The sequence below is a fragment of the Sciurus carolinensis genome, assembly GCF_902686445.1.
Source record: "Sciurus carolinensis chromosome 19 unlocalized genomic scaffold, mSciCar1.2 SUPER_34, whole genome shotgun sequence".
NCBI classification, from domain to species: domain Eukaryota; kingdom Metazoa; phylum Chordata; class Mammalia; order Rodentia; family Sciuridae; genus Sciurus; species Sciurus carolinensis.
In genome coordinates this window covers 1,236,012-1,253,430 of record NW_025920112.1, presented here as the reverse complement: position 1 = coordinate 1,253,430, position 17,419 = coordinate 1,236,012, and the positions used below count along the sequence as shown (strand labels likewise).

The 17,419-nt window shown below is 44.4% G+C and overlaps 1 protein-coding gene across 1 annotated transcript; it reads left to right on the top strand.

Annotated features, from left to right (window-relative positions):
• Positions 1 to 3,105: 3,105 nt before the first annotated feature.
• On the top strand, positions 3,106 to 4,041 carry LOC124973380 (olfactory receptor 14C36-like). Its single transcript, XM_047537332.1, has one exon. The coding sequence runs from the start codon at positions 3,106 to 3,108 to the stop codon at positions 4,039 to 4,041; it is 936 nt and encodes a 311-aa protein (XP_047393288.1).
• Positions 4,042 to 17,419: the final 13,378 nt, after the last annotated feature.

The following is a 17,419-nucleotide window of genomic DNA, read 5'->3' as shown; positions in this document are numbered from 1 at the left end:
AAGCAATCATAACACAAAAGCAGTCACAACACACAGAGGGAATTTTTGGAAAAGAACAACTGAGTGGCAGATCAGGTGGATACACAGGCAATTCTCAGAGATTCCCAGGAAACCTTAGCAGGACACATGGTCCTCAGAGGGACAGCATGGCTAGCGTGACAGGAAACTTGAGCAGGGAAAAACCAGATGGACGTAGTCCTGCTGCCACTCACAGGACTTATCTGGGAAGGGTTGCTCCACAAGCGGGGATTCAGCAGAAACAAACTTTCTAGAAAAGGATCATAATGCTTTTGCAATGCTCCTGAAGAGGAGGAGGAAAGGAAAAGGTAATGAAGCTTGTCGACCAGACCAAGCCAGAACTCACCACACGCAGAAGCCAGAACACACCACACGCAGAAGCCAGAACACACCACACGCAGAAACCAGAACACACCACATGCAGAAGTCAGAACACACCACACATAGAAGCCAGAACACACCACACATAGAAGTCAGAACTCACCACATGCAGAAGCCAGAACACACCACACATAGAAGTCAGAACTCACCACACATAGAAGCCAGAACACACCACATGCAGAAGTCAGAACACACCACACACAGAAGCCAGAACACACCACACATAGAAGTCAGAACTCACCACATGCAGAAGCCAGAACACACCACACATAGAAGTCAGAACTCACCACACATAGAAGCCAGAACACACCACATGCAGAAGCCAGAACTCACCACACATAGAAGCCAGAACTCACCACACATAGAAGCCAGAACACACCACACACAGAAGCCAGAACACAACACACATAGAAGCCAGAACACACCACATGCAGAAGCCAGAACACACCACATGCAGAAGCCAGAACACACCACACATAGAAGCCAGAACACAACAAACGCAGAAGTCAGAACTCACCACACACAGAAGCCAGAACACACCACACGCAGAAGCCAGAACACACCACATGCTGAAGCCAGAACACACCACATGCAGAAGCCAGAACATACCACACACAGAAGCCAGAACACACCACACATAGAAGCCAGAACACACCACACATAGAAGCCAGAACACACCACACATAGAAGCCAGAACACACCACACATAGAAGTCAGAACTCACCACACACAGAAGCCAGAACACACCACACGCAGAAGCCAGAACACACCACATGCAGAAGCCATAACTCACCACATGCAGAAGCCAGAACACACCACACGCAGAAGCCAGAACACACCACACGCTGAAGCCAGAACACACCACATGCAGAAGCCAGAACACACCACACACAGAAGCCAGAACACACCACACATAGAAGCCAGAACACACCACACATAGAAGCCAGAACACACCACACATAGAAGTCAGAACTCACCACACGCAGAAGCCAGAACACACCACACATAGAAGTCAGAAATCACCACACATAGAAGCCAGAACACACCACATGCAGAAGTCAGAACACACCACACATAGAAGCCAGAACACAACACATGCAGAAGTCAGAACACACCACACATAGAAGCCAGAACACACCACACATAGAAGTCAGAACTCACCACATGCAGAAGCCAGAACACACCACACATAGAAGTCAGAACTCACCACACATAGAAGCCAGAACACACCACATGCAGAAGCCAGAACTCACCACACAGAGAAGCCAGAACACACCACACGCAGAGGATTCTTACTCTTCTGGACGTAAAACTTAGAGGGGAAGGTTATTGAGATCAACAGAACATTAGGAAAACAACCAAAGAGAAGGGTTCTGGCAGTGGCTTTCAAGATCCCTGCAGTCACCTCCTGGGAGAGGAAAGCAAAGCATGAGGTGGAGAGGACCCAGGGCAGGAGACTGACTGCCAAGGATCCCAGCAGAACCCAGGCCAAAGCTGCACTGTGCACAGGGCTTGCTGGGCAGACCCTGCTCAGCTGCCCTCACGCTACTGAACCTCCAATTCGAGGTGCACAGGCTTGCTCTCTTGGAGACTGATTCTTCCTGAGTAAATGACTCCTGTTGGTGGAGACACTTAATATAATTGTGGTGTTACCAGTTTCCTACAAAACTAACATAGTACGTAAGAATTTGCATTATGAGATTGCACATGCCAATTGAAAACAGAAAAAATTGTTCTAGAGAAGAGGGAAGCATAGTATTAAGCCACGGAGCAAGGAAAGACAGCAAGGAGATAATGAGTCAGGGACGTGGGGGCGGGGGACAATTCAGAACTAAGGCTGCTTGTTAAGTGTTCAGATCGCTATCCTGTGGAACCAGTACCAAAACCAGTTCTAAATTTTGATGGCAAAATGACCATATAAGAAGCCAAATATTTCTAACGGGGAACATTCAGAAGATAAAGATCAGGAAATGCCTCCATTCATTTTATTACAAAGTATAAATTTTAGCGGTAAGAATCTAGGTTTGCGTAGAGTACGTGAAACACCCATAGTATGGGTCACGAGGAAGGTCCCACGCTCACTTTCCCGTGTGATTGCATGGGGTTTTCTTACCAAGGTTTACTTCAGCTTGAGTTGTGACTTCAAGCTCAGTCACAGCTTTGACTTTTCTCCAAGCATTGACTGAGTCATAATTTGCAAGAATCAAAAGATTTCCATAAAACACCGTTGTAAAATCACATGTGAATTAGCAGCCTACCTCTATTCTGGCAGTTGTGACAAGCTTTAGGAATGAGTGGAACTCTCAATACTGATTTCTGCCCCTACAGACAGGACTGTGCCTCAAGGCATGTCTCCTGGTGACAGGCAGATCATTCTGGAGCACACAGAGCTAGTCCTTGCTCTGTCCACATCCACCCAGATGTGCTGGTCAGCTCCTGATGAAACTTCAGTGGGACTCTAACCTTACTCTAACACAGGGATCTCACATGTATAGCATCCTCAAAACTCGATGCTATGGGGGACAGTGAACCCCTTTAGCACTGAGGACTATCTCCTCAGAAGTGGGCAAGCTGATCGAGAGACCAATGCAGAAACAACGACATAAAACAATGACTTTGAAGAAAAGCATCTCAGGTGGGTGTGTCGACTTTTAATGCTTCTTGTCTCCTTTCCTCTGCTTCCCAGCTGACCAGCATCTCCACAAAATGGCCAACTCCACCATGGTGACCGAGTTTCTCCTCATGGGCTTTGCTGAAGGCTGGAAACTAAGGTTCCTCTACTCCATGTTATTCTTACTCATGTTCCTGGCCACCCTCTTAGGGAACCTGCTCATTGTCACCGTCACCACGGCTGACCAGAACCTGCACACGCCCATGTACTTCTTCCTCAGGAACCTGTCCATCTTGGACATGTGCTACATTTCTGTCACTGTCCCCAATGCCTGTGTCAACTCCCTCACGGGCAACAGGGCCATTTCTGTGGCTGGCTGTGCAGCCCAGATCTTCTTGGTCATTTACTGTGCCTTTGTGGAGATTCTGTTTCTCACCATCATGGCCTGGGACCGCTATGTGGCCATCTGCCAGCCCCTCCGTTATTCGACTATCATAAATGTCCGATTCTGTGTCCGCATGACGGTGGTGTCTCTGCTCAGTGGCCTGGTCTATGCGGGTGCGCACACTGGCAATACATTCGTGCTGAACTTCTGCGGCTCCAACACGCTCCCCCAGTTCTTCTGTGACATCCCCTCCCTGCTGAGGCTCTCCTGCTCCGACACGTCCAGCAACCAGCTCTCCATTCTCGTCTCTGCCGTGTTGGTTTGCGGCGGATGCTTTGTCTTCATCGCCATGTCGTATGTGCGCATATTTTCAGCTGTGCTCAAGTTCCCCGCTCAAGAGCAGGGGAAGGCCTTCTCCACCTGCGTGCCTCACGTCCTGGTGGTGTCCGTCTTCCTCAGCTCCATTGCCTGTGTGTACCTACGGCCGGCAGCGACCACAGAGGCTCTCCAGGATATGGTGCTTTCTGTATTTTACACCATGGTTCCTCCCTTCTTGAATCCCGTCCTCTACAGTCTCAGGAACAAACAGGTAAAGGAAGCTGTGAGGAGAGTCATACTAAGAAAGGTTCACTCAGGAGCACGGTGAGGAGACATTAGAGGATAGCCCCAGTTCTGCCCAGTGACCTTCAAACCTGGACAAGATACTGCCTGTCTGGATTTTGCCGGGCAGACTGTCTGCTGTGGAATCCTCCTCTTGAGGCTGGACTCACTCTTATAAAGCAATTTCTTTCGATTTTATACTACACTTTCTACTCATCCCCCCAGAAAATTTTGTAAGGAACTTTAGTAGGGGCATGCTTTCTTAGATAGAGTTCAAGATATTTCCTGAGAATGTAAAGACTGGGCGTTTTTTTATTGATTAAATATTTAGCAATATCAGTGCTAAGGATGCAGCCTGCATCATCAAATCATATATTTTATATGAAATACATATAATATCTTGTATATAAGTAAGTCAATTATATTATTTTGAAACTGAACAAGATTAAATCCTAAAAATATTATACTGTGAGATTTATAAGGTGTCAAATTAATTCTTCAATCTATCTGGAAAATAAAAGAAATAAACTCGAAATGTCAACTAGGGAAGAGGTGGTCACAGCCAGCTCTCTTCATGCGGAATCAGTCCTGTACTTGCTGGAAGAGCATCTGCAAGTCCCCTGACTGGACCCATCTGTCATTGTTGTAGAAAAGCCCTGAACAGCCAGGTACGTGGATTAGCCTCATGTGCAGGTTAGAGCAATAACCTGGTGGCTCCTTTTCAAGTCTGTGAGTTCTCACAAGCTCTCCTGAGTGAAGGCTCAACTCTCTCAGCCACAAACAGATTAAACCCAGAGGTCTGCCTGTGTATTAAATCTGGTCAACTCGAGTCAATCTCTTTATAAAGTAAATGTCTATCATACTGTATCCTAAGATACATTTTCAGTGAAGAGACATTCTTTGTAAAATTCGGGATTTCAAACTGTCATATTCTACTGTCGCTATTGATGACAACTTTGAAATACACATAATTTAAAGTGCATAAGCAAATTTAATGTAAAAAGCAAAATGATTTTTAAAGGTTCACATTTGTCAATTAAATTAAAATAATTAGAGTACTTGTGGAATTTAAAGCCATTCATATGAAATCTTAAGGTATATGCAAAGTGCAATTTCAGAAAACCATTTTGCTCTATGCTGCATGAGCAGATTTCAAAATCAAGAAGACAATTTAAAAGTACATGTTTACCTAAGAAGTAGAAATATTGCGAGTATAGGACATAGGTTAATAGATTTTTAAAGTTTGATTGACAGAATATTGGTTATTAGAAAATTAATAAACAGTCAAAACAAAACACAACTGAAAAACATACACATACTGAAGAGTTGGCTGATAAGGAAAATTCAGCGCTTTCTCAAGGCTGAAGGGAGTTTCCACGTGATGGTGCTGATTAACAAGAGCTCTGGTGCAGTCACCGAGGACGTGCATGGTGACGGCAGGGACCCGTGAGGGCCAGTGCAGAGGGGCTCACGGGGACCCCCGCACAGACTCCAGGTTTGACGTCACCAAGGCACTAATGCCATTTTTCTTTGATTTGCTGAAATGTGAACCACAAGGTGATTCCCGGGACAGCGAAGTGACATGCACCGCTGCCTTGGTGACAGAAGTAGAGAAGGTTCAGGCTGCTGGAACGCTGGGGTGAACCTGCCGTGCAGGCCACTCGTCCTCCTGGGAAGCCCGAGGGAGTGGGCGTCACCAGGGCGGTGAGGAAGGGGTCTGTCCCAGGAGGCCTCCAATGCAGAGTGCTCTCTGGCTGTTTTCTCCGTAGCTCAGAAACACAGCAGAAGCCAGAGTTGCTGGGGAAACCAAGCTGCCCAGGGATAACTGAATCCCAGGGGGACGTGGGCCCTGAGGCTGCCCTTGATTGCCTGGGGTGCGGGCCTGTTTGCCAGGTGGACAGCGGAGGCCGTGCCGCAAACACAGCATTCTGTCACGGGCTGCGACGGGCGCCCAGAGCACGGTGCCCAAGAGGAAAGACAGATGCAAGTGAGCCATGTTCTCGCTGACCTAGAACAAAGTCCAGTTGAGTCACTGGACTCAGTCACAGGCAGTCAGTCCACAGCAGACGTGAGAGCCACCTGGACCAGGAGGAGGCTGCATGTCACTTCAGAACAGCCTCACGGGGACAAAGCCGTGCTGTCCACCTTCCCCACGGTGTCCTGCACAGGAACCCACACCTTACCAGGGTGAGTGTGCATGAGGGGCAAGGACACCACCAGAACTCAGGCACTGTGGGACAGCAGTGCTTAACTGAAGCTGGGACGTCACCATGTCCCCCAGAGGCATACAGGAGGCCAATGATCAGGAAGTGGGAGCTGAGGCCCATGTCACAGTGGGTCCCTGTCCCTGAATGGACCGTGTGGATACCTTCCCGGACTCAGTGCTTAATTGGAGAAGATGCGCTCAGCAGCCAGCTAAATCCCACACTGGTTCCCTGACCCCGTGGAGTACAGGCAGCCTTGGTGGGCTGTGATGTCCACCAGAGCAGCTCTGGGCGCCCCCCGGTTCTGTGCTGGAGGGGGCTGCGGGACAGAGCGCCCTGCCTCAGGACTCAGGGAGGACCCCCACTGCCCGGACCTTCTCTCCCCATAGACGGGGACGGCCTGTCACAGGGCCTCCCGTTCAGTGCTCCCCCGAGCTGGGACCTGGCAGCGTGTTTGTGACAGGCATTCCTGCCCCCCAAAGCTGTGGTCTGTGGCCTCCCCACCCAGACACAGTGAGGGTGTCCCCAGAGACACTGAGTCCATGTTCTGATTCTGAACCCCTTAGCAGGCCGGCTCCTGTCACGCCCTCGGAGCTGGCTCTGTGGCACTGTGGGTGGCCTCTCTGAAGCCCACCTGTGCAGGAGGAGCCCCTTTGGACCAGACCCCTGAGAGGGTCCAGCCAGCTGGGCGGCCCTCCCCTACCAGGTGGCCTCCCAGGGCAGGCTCTTCACTTCCGGGCACATCTGCAGGAGGCTGGGAACCTTCTGCTTGTTTCTTCCGGGATTGCGAATAACTTGCATGCTTTTCAGATGCTTTCTGATCATCTCTTAAAACAGAAAATCATGTAAAACTTTAAACCAGCCAACACCGTGCGGAACTACTCCTGCCTTGATCGTGCCCCACTGCCGTTCTGTCAGGTCCTCACAGCCCGATTTTACCTTCGTCTGTTTCGTTTTGATCTCTGTCCATTTACGGGGGGCTCTTCTCAGATCTCATTACTGCGGGCGCGTCCTGCCTTCCTTACTTTCTCATCTGCAGCACGGACCTTTACCCAGTCTTCCTGCCGTGGGAATCAGTGAAAATATTCCTGGTGTGAAAGATATCCATCCACCCCACACGTGATTCACGGGATCAGGATCTGAATTCACGAGTTGCACATTCAGGCTGTTTCTGCATGGTCCTGTAGTGGTTTGGGCAAAGGATTTCAGTTGCTACTCTGGAGATTTGTTGACTCATTTGTCTGGATTTGCATAACTGGTATTGTGCCCCCGTCGTCCTGCTAAGGCCATTGCCCCTAAAATTCAGTAGTGATTCAACACCAGCTATCATGCTATAGAGCTGGTGAGTTTTAGAGAAATGTTTTTAAGAGGACGCGTGTAGTAGTCACATCTCACCACGAAGACAGTGTTCACATAATTTATTTAGCATGCTCAGTTGTCAATTTCCTGAATCTCTGATCTCCCTTTACAGAGAATACCTTGGAACCATATTTGCCTCAATGGAAATTACTCTTAAAACATTTTTTTTTAATTTTGTGACCCATCCTCTGTTTAATTTGCACTGTTGCCAATTACCACAGGATCGGGGTCCCGCCTTCGGGCCAGCAGGGGTGACTGTCCTACAGGGAGTATGATGGCAAACTGAACTGAATATACATATTATTTCACAAACCAATGCTGTCCACGGAAGGGGTAGATAGAAAAACTTAACCAGTGACATTTTATTCTAAATTATGTGTTATAATCAGATATGATCACACAGAATTTTTATATTTTTCTTCCTGCAGAGGTTATGTATGCTGGGTGTTATAAAAAAAAAAGAGACATTTAAAAATCCTACACATTGAAACTTTGTATTAATCACCAATGGACTAGGACTGCTTCTCCCAAAATACCATCACGAGTATTTGAAAGGATTTATCATATACATGAAATTCTTCGAGGTAATAAAGCATGAAATTAATTTATAAACTCTTGGACTATGTATTCAACTTGTAAAAATGTAAAGTATTAATGTCAGTCATCTCTTAAAAGTCAGCCTTTAAATACTGCTGTATGATTTTCTTTGGTCAGGAACATTCTGGTCTAAGTAGAGCCCTCAAGATTTTGCCATTTAGCAAAACAGCTATCTTATCTATTCAGCTAGCAAAACATTGAATAATATTACAGAGCACAACACAGTTTTCACTTTTAAATCTTTTTTGTGTTCTGCGGGACCCAACCTAGCAAAATTCAAGGAAAGCCCCAAGCAGATTTGCTTAAGAGAAAAGTCAACTTTTCCAGGTTAAGTAGTGGAATCTACCAAAGGTGACCAGTGTCCACCACCTTGACCCTCCAGAGCTTGCCACATGTTGAGACTCACTGGTGCTTATCTGTGGGGTAGTTGAACACAATTGGGCAACTAAACTTTTCAGTCCTACGTCCCTCATGAAAAACAAGAAGCTACTGTAATCTGACTTGCAGACAAAGCAGAAGCGGCCCTGTGTGGTGTTTTTCTCATAAAGATGACATTTTTTCCATCCAAGCACACGCAACCCAATTTCCTGCCCATCGCGCCATCACAAGAAGCAGCAAAACTGAAGCAGAGAAGTGTCTGCTGTCTCACCGAATCACTGTGCCTGGCTTCCTTTGAGATAACTGGAGTAAGAATTGCAACGTTTTTACATTTGGAAACATCGAATAAAAATGGAAACATGAAATTTTTTAAAAAATGCAAGTTAAAAGATAGTTTGCCAGGATAATGGTGTGCTGAGCATCAGGAACACAAGGTTAACTCAGCATAAGCTTATCAATAAATATACTTCACCACATGAATGGAGTACACGTATCACGTGATCATCTCAATAGATGCAGAAGCAGCTTCTGGCAAAATCCAGCACCCATTCATGTTAAAAATAATGGAGAAACTAGGGGCAGAAGAAACATATTTCAATATCATAAAGGCTGTACAAGCAGTCCAATGTCAGCATTACACTGAATGGAGAGAAGCTGAAATCCTTCCCTCTGAAATCAGGAACAAGAAGAGTATGTCCATGCTCAGAATTTTTGTTCAACATGGTTCCTATAATTCTAGCCAGAATAATCAAGTAAGAAACAGAATTTGAAGGAAAACAAATAGAAAAAGAAGAATTCAAATTGTCTCTGTCAATGACACGGCCCTACGCTACAAGAACAAATTAAAGAAAAAAACAATGAAAACTTCACCAGAAAACTTCTAGAGCTCATAAATAATTTCAGAATTTCAGCCAAGTAGCAGAAAACAAAATCAATGTACATGAATCAGTTGCTTTCCTAAACTCTAATAATGAATCTGCTAAGAAAAAGAAATTAGGAAAACCATCTCATTTCTAGTAACCACCAAAAACAAGTAAAATAAAATACTTGGGAATAAAACAGACCAAGGAGATGAAAGACCTCTACAATGAAAAAAGAAACTGGCACACTGAAGAAAGAAACTGAAGAACCTAGACGTTAAAAAGATCCCCGTGTTCTTGGATAGGCAGAATCAACAAATTGTCAAAATGGTCATAATACCAAAAGCATGATAAAGATCCAAAGAAATCCCCATTAAAATACCATTGACATTCACCACAGCACTAGAAGAAAAAGAAAACAGTCCTAAAATTCATGTGGAAGAATTAAAAACTAGAGTAGCCAAAGGAATCCTAGAGCAAAAGGAGTGATCTGGAGGCACCCAAACCTGACCTCAGAGCTCTAGTAACAGAAATTCCAGTGCATCGGCATCAAAAGGACAGGAAGACCTCAGGAGCAGAATAGAAGACAGACAAACCCACACAGATACAGTCATCTGATCCTGGACAAAGGTTCCAAGGACATAGGGTGGAGAAAAGACAGCTTTTTTTTTTTTTTTTAAATGGGACCAAGAAAACTGAATATCTATATGTAAGAGAATGAAACTAGATCTCTATCTCTCACCCTGCACAAAAATCAACCCTCAGTGAATCGAAGACCTCGGAATAAGACCAAAAACTTCGCACCTGCTAGAGGAAAACAGGCCAACAGGCCAACATATTTTCACAGACACCAACTTCTTTAACAAGACTCCCAAAGGTCAAGAAATAAAAGCAGGAATCAATAAGTGGGACAGCATCATTTTAAAAAGTGTCTGCACAGCAGAGGAAACAAGAGCATGAAGGAGATGTCTGGCAGCTGCTCCTCTGACAGGGGATTTATACTCCGGTAATAAAAAGAACTCAGGGGCTGGGGAGATAGCTCAGCTGGTAGAGTGCTTGCCTCACAAACACAAGGCCCTGAGTTCGATCTCCAGTACCGCAAAAAAAAAAAAAAAAAAAAAAAGAACTCAGAACTTAACACCAAAAACAAATAACCCAAATGATAAATGGGCAAAAAACTAAACAGACAGTTCTCAAAAGAATGAACATAAATGTCCAACAAATATATGAAAAGATGCTCAACATCTGTAGCAACCAGGGAAACGCAAGTCAAAACTGTACTAACGCTTGGTCTCACTCCACTCCAGATGGCAATCACCAAGAACGCAGAGCACAGAGCGCTGGTGAGGATGCAGAGGGCCAGGTGCACGCGTACCCTGTCGGCGGGACTGCAGATGGGTTCAAACACTCTTGAAAGCATACGGAGATTCCCCAACCATCTAGGAACGGAGCCACCATGTAAGCCAGCTACCTCACTCCTTTGTATTTATCCAGAAGAAGTAAAACCATCATACTATAGTAATACATCCTCTTTCATGTTTATAGTGGCACAATTCACAATGGCCAAAACACAGAACTAACTCTGATGCCCATCAATGGATGGATGGATTAAGAATGCTAAAAAGCTTCTGTGCAGTTAAGGAAATTATTAAGAGCATGAAGACAGAGCCCAGATTGGGGAAAACCTTTTCAAGCTGCTCCTTTGACGTGGGATTAATATCCAAAATGCATAAATAACTCAATAAAAAAATACCAAACAATAAAATGACAAAAGAATTAAACACATATTTCTCAAAAGAACAAATATAAATGGCCAGAAAACATGAAAAAATATTCCACATCCCTAGCAAACAAGGAAATGCAAATAAAAACTACATTAGGTTTTCATTTCCCTCCAGTTATGATTACATTCATCAAAAATATAATTAATAGCCGGGCAACGTGGCACACACCTGTTATCCCAGCAGCTCAGGAGGCCGAGGCAGGAGGATCGCAAGTTCAAAGCCAGCCTCAGCAACAGGGAGGCACTCAGCAACTCAGTGAGACCCTGTCTCTAAATAAAATGCAACATAGGGCTGGAGATGTGGCTCAGTGATTGAGTGCCCCTGAGTTCAACCCCCAGTATAAACAAAAGCATACGGCTGGAGAGATAGCTCAGTTGGTAGAGTGCTTGCCTTGCAAGCACCAAGCCCTGGGTTTAATCCCCAGCATTGCAAAACAACAACAACAACAAAAAGAATACAATTAATAATAAATGCTGATGGCAATGTGGGAAATTGGCATACTCATGTATTATTGGTGGGGCAGTAAATCACTGCAAACTCTTCTGAGAGTGGTTTGGAGGGTCCTCGAAAGACTAGGACTGGAATCATCATATGACCCCGCAGGACACTCCTTGGTCTCCATCCTGAAGAACTAACATTAGCATGCTGCAGTGATACAGGCACATTAATGCTTATAGAAGAGCTGTTCACAATAGCCACATTGTGGAACCAACCCAGTGCCTGTCGACAGATGAATGGACAAAAAGTGTGGTATATATACGCAATGGAGTTTTAATCAACCATGAAGAAGAAAGAAATCAGGGCATTTTCTAGATGGATAGGACTAAAGCAAGTGGGCCAGACCCAGAAAATCAAGGGTCAAATGTCTTCTCTCATACACAGAAGCTAGACCAAAATAAGGGAAAAAAGCAGGGAGAATTCCATGAAAAAATAGAAGGGAGACCAGTGGCATAGAGGAATTGGGTTGAGGGTGAGTGAAGAGGGATGGGAAAAGGGAGGAATGGTGAAAAGAAATTGACCAAATAGTGCTATCGATGATGCTCGTGTGCACGAACAGATCAGAGTGAATTTCATACATAGAGGGAGATATGCACACACAACACACACACACACACACACACACACACAATCACCAATTAATGAAAAACGATGAATAAAAAGCAGTGGAGTAGAAAAATGGAGAGTGGGAAGGAGAAGGGGAGAGAATCAGGAAGTACTGGGAACCTCAACAGAGCAAATCATATTCCACGCATCTATGATTATGCCAAAATGAACTTCAATAATATGTACAGATATAATGCACTAATAATAACACTTTAAGTGATATCCACAGACTGAAAATAAGTGGGTAGGAAAGTCATGATTTGCAAATGGAGCCCATAAAACAGGTGTAACCATTCTCATATTTGACAAAGCAGATTTCAAGAAGAAATTAATCAGAAGAGACAAGATGGCCACTATGTACGATTAAAGAGATAGATACAACAAGTCACAAGGATAGAAAATACCTATGCCTGCAGTGTCACTGCACTTAACCGCAGAACGACAAAATACCACTTCTTGACGTTAAGTGCCAGACAGACCCCAGTAAAATAATTCCTGGTGATTTCAACACACCCCTCACAATAAGAGAGAGGTCATCCAGAAATAAAACCAATAAAGTCACTTCTGATCTGAATGATACTGTAGGTCAAACAGATGTTAACAGATATCTATAGACAGCGGAATTTAGTACATATATACATACAAATAGATATATGTCTAAAATTAGAAATCAAAAGCAAGAAAACTATTCCTAGAATCAAATGATAACAGTAATATAACATAAGCATATCCAAATCTGTGGGATATTCTGAAGGCAGTACCAAAGATTAAGTCTATAGTATTAAGTGCCCATGTTAAAAAAAAATTAAAAGAACACAAGTAAACCATCTAATGATACTTTTCAAGATCTTAGAAAGACTGAAATGAATTTCAAAATCAGTAGAAGACAGGAAATAATTAAAATCACAGATGAAATTAATAAGGTAGAGAATAAAAAAGCAATATAAAGAATTAATGCAACAGAGACTTAGTACTTTGAAAACAAACAAGATTGATAAATCCTTTGTCAAGCTAACAAAAAAGGAAAGGGATAGAAGACCCAAATCAGCAAAATTACAAATGAGTGAGGAGATATCACCAAGGACATTTGTGAAATCCAAAGGCTCATTAGGGACTATTTTGAAAACTTATATTCCCATAAAATGGAAAAATCTATTTGATATTGAAAAAAATGTTAAACACATATGATCCTAAATTGAACCAAGAGGATATAGAAAATGTAACAAGCTAATATCAAAAAGGAGATTGAAGCGATAATAAAAACCTCCCAGCAAAGAAGAGCCTGGGACTAGATGGACATCCTTCCCTTGGTCCTGATTTTAGAGGAAATACTTTGAGTTTTCTCCATTCAGTACCATGTTGGCTTTGGGTTTATTACATACAGGCTTAATAATGTTGTGGTAAATTCCTTCCATCCCTAGTTTCTTCGGTGTTTTTAACATGAATGGGCGCTGAATTTTGTCACGGTATCTCCATACCCAGATACCAAAACCAGAAAAAAGACTCGTCAAGGAAAGAAAATTATAGACCAATATTACTGGAAAACACAGACGGAAAATTGTTAAAATATTAGCAAACCACACTCCAAGACAAAATGGTTGTACACCATGTCAGGCTGGAGTCATCTCAGTTGATTCAATATGCATAAATCGATAAATGTAATCCACCCCACAAACAGAATCAAGGTAAAACATGAGATGATCATCTGAAGATGACCTTGGCGAAATTCAGTGCCCATTCATGTTAAAGATACTGAAGAAACTAGGGATGGAAGGAATTTACCACAATGTCATAAAACCTGTGTATAATAAACCCAAAGTCAACTCACTGAATGGAGAAAACTGGAAGTATTTCCTCTAAAATCAGAACCAGACAAGGATGTCCACTCTCACCACTCCTATTCAATAGTCTTTGAAATTCTAGCGAGAGCAATTAGGCAAAAGAAAAAATTAGGAAAAGAAGTCAAATCATGTGTTTGCTGATCACATGATTCTGTATCTAAAGGAACCAAAAAACCCCTCCAGAAGATCTAGTTCTGATAACCGAGTTTAGCACATGCAGTATACAAGCTCAGCATACAGGAATCTAGAGCTTTCTGCACTCCAACAATGACTCCACTGACCAGGAAATCGAGACACCCACACCATTCATAATAGCTTTGAAAATAACAAAATACTTAGGAATTTATCTAAGGGGGTGAAAGACCTCCACAATGAAAATTGTAAGCCACTGAAGAAATCGCAGAAGATCTTAAGAAGATAAAAAAGACCTATCATGTTGGTGGATAGTTAGAATTAATATCATCAAAATAGACATATTACTGAAAACAATCTACAAATTCAATGCAGTCTCCATCAAAATGCCAACAATACTCTTTACAGAGGAAGAAACAGACAGATCTAAGCTTTATATGAAAAATAAATGACTTGGAGTAGCCTTTGCTGGATTGGTGACTGCAAACGCTCATGTCATGGTTATTGGGTGGTGAGTGCTGGGTCTGGGAAGCTGTGGTGGGAAAGGGAGACGCAGGGCTCAGGGATCCTGGTTGCTGCTGCGCCAACTGTTGAGCAGCCACAGGAAGCACTTGGCCTCCCTGCCCTGGGTGATTTCCCCAATCAGTAATTTAGCCTCCGGGGAAGAGAGGCAGGAAGGAGAGCCACCCACTAAACAGCTGTTCTCAGGCTGCTAATTAAAAGAAAAAATGACTGCAGAGAAGGTGGCAATCGCTCACTTCAGAGCATGGTCCTGGCTTGCCATTAAGCAATCTGCGGTCAGGTCCTCAGGACCAACTCCAGAGCCAGTTCAATGGCTGCCCTGCTGATCCCAGGAGGCGCGGCTCCGAGGCGTCCCAGGCAGGCTGTGACGCCACCCTCTGGCTATTTAAACCCTCCTCCCAGGCTCCCTGGAGCTGCGAGCCCCGTGCTGAAGTGGAAGCTCACAGCCCAGGTCAGTGACCATCTTCCAACACTCATGAGCATCTGCTTCCGCCATGTGTGCCTTTCAGCCCAGGTCTCCTGCGAGTGTTCAGGGGAACAGGCTGAGAGGGCAGCAAACGGAAGCCCCGGAGGCTGCCTTCCAAGGCTGTGGCTTCTGAGAGCTGCCCACGGGCAGGCTGGCTGTCACTGGTTTCGCCTTTCACGCATCCCTCTCTGCACAGGCCTGGTGTCACCTGTCGGTGGCCCACCTCTGCAGCTTCCCCCTCCGTCCTCCGGGTGACAAAGCCACTTTCTGCCCTCCAGCTCATCCTTTCCTATCTCTGTTCACGTCTTGATGGACAAAGTGCAGGTCACTGTAACTTCTCTTTGCATATATGGGTTTGTAGAGAGGTTTCTACCCAAAAATAGATTGCACACACGTTTACAGGAGGGAGCAACTAAGCCTGAGCCTCATCAGGGGTGCGCAGGAAGGTTTGATCTAGTCGAGTTGGTAATGTCCATCTTTGAATGTTTCTAGTTTGTTTTCGCTACAATAGCAATGATTTACTTGATGTCTTTTCATATACTCGTCTTCACACTATTTCCTTATGATTAACTCATAATAGTGGCTGATGCATAGATGCTTTGCAAATATGTTTGATGAGTATGGACAAACATTTCCAGGGAAGTTGAATCCATATCACACTGGCAGTACTGACCACTCCTCATGTTGAAAATCTTAAACGATACTCTGATTCTCTAAACATATTTTTCTCCTTGCAAAATAACACACGTCTTTGTTAAAGAGATTCAAACCCTGCACGAGGTTTTAAGGGCATTTAGTTCTTGTGCTTAAGTGTTTGAGGCTCTTGTCCTGATGATCATGTGTTTGCAAGTCTCGTTCCTTACCTCTAAGCTCCAGCACTGGTGTCTTCGCATAGGAATTGTGAGGTCCGTTTTCCTGAGCTGGAATCCTCCTCTAACCTGAGTGCGGCACCTGCGTGTATGTTGGGACGGGGCAGGATCTTCACTTCCAGATACTCTTTTCTCTCCCGTTTTCAGAATCTTTCTCTGTTAAGTGTCCTCTGGATCTTCCAGGGACCCACAGGGTTGAAGTCAGTTTTTAAATCTTCTGGCACAATTAATACATGCTGGACTGTTCAGAACAAATTTAGAATCATTTTACATTAGGAAAATTCCTGTAGGTACTTTTATTAAGATTGCATTTTGCTACTTTATAATTCCCCCTAGTTCAGTGAGTTATCCGCTACTTATTGTTTTCTTGTTTTCTGTTTTTGCTGTTGTTATGTAGAAATGCTCTGTCCCACCTGGTCGAGGGTGTCAACAAGTGCTTGTGGACGAAGTGCACTTGAGGCGCTGTTGACAGTAGAGCGGGTTCCTGCAGGGAATGTGTGAGCAGAACCACAGTCAGCACATGGGGGAACTGAGACTAGGTTCCTGCAGGGAATGTGTGAGCAAAACCGCAGTCAGCACACGGGGGAACTGAGACCAGGTTCCTGCAGGGAATGTGTGAGCAGAACCGCAGTCAGCACACAGGGGAACTGAGACCAGGTTCCTGCAGGGAATGTGTGAGCAGAACCGCAGTCAGCACACGGGGGAACTGAGACCAGGCTCCCTCGCAGGAGGCGAGAGCCAGGACTGACACTGGGCAGCAGAGCACTGAGTAACCAGTCCCCACAAACCACATTCAGGACTTCCATCTCTGCTCACGAAATCCTCAGCACTGCTGAAGGAACTGGGAAGTGGGTTTGTCTGAGCCGCTTACTGATGGGATTAATCTCTGGGGTTCACTTAGGAAACAGTCATAAACCTTAAAGTGAAGGTTCATATTTATGGGAGGTATTATCTTTTGGAAACGCTACAGGATTATAAAATAAGTGGGAATCACTTCCTGATCTTTCTGCATACTGCAACACTTCTGAAGTTTTCTTTTGGAAGATCTTAGAGGATGCTTTCTCAATTTCTAAAAATTTTGAGGGAGAATATCTCTATCAAAATTTTTCAATTTTTCTGTCAGGCACGGAGATGCAGGACTATAAACTCCCAGCTGCTCAAAAGGCTGAGGCAGGAGAATCACAAGTTCGAGGCCAGGCTGAGTAATAGAGTGAAACCCTGTCTCAAAGTAAAAAAAAAAAAAAATGGCTGAGGACGTAGCTTAGGATAGAGCACCTCTGTGTTCAATCCTGCTTCTGCAAAAAGGCC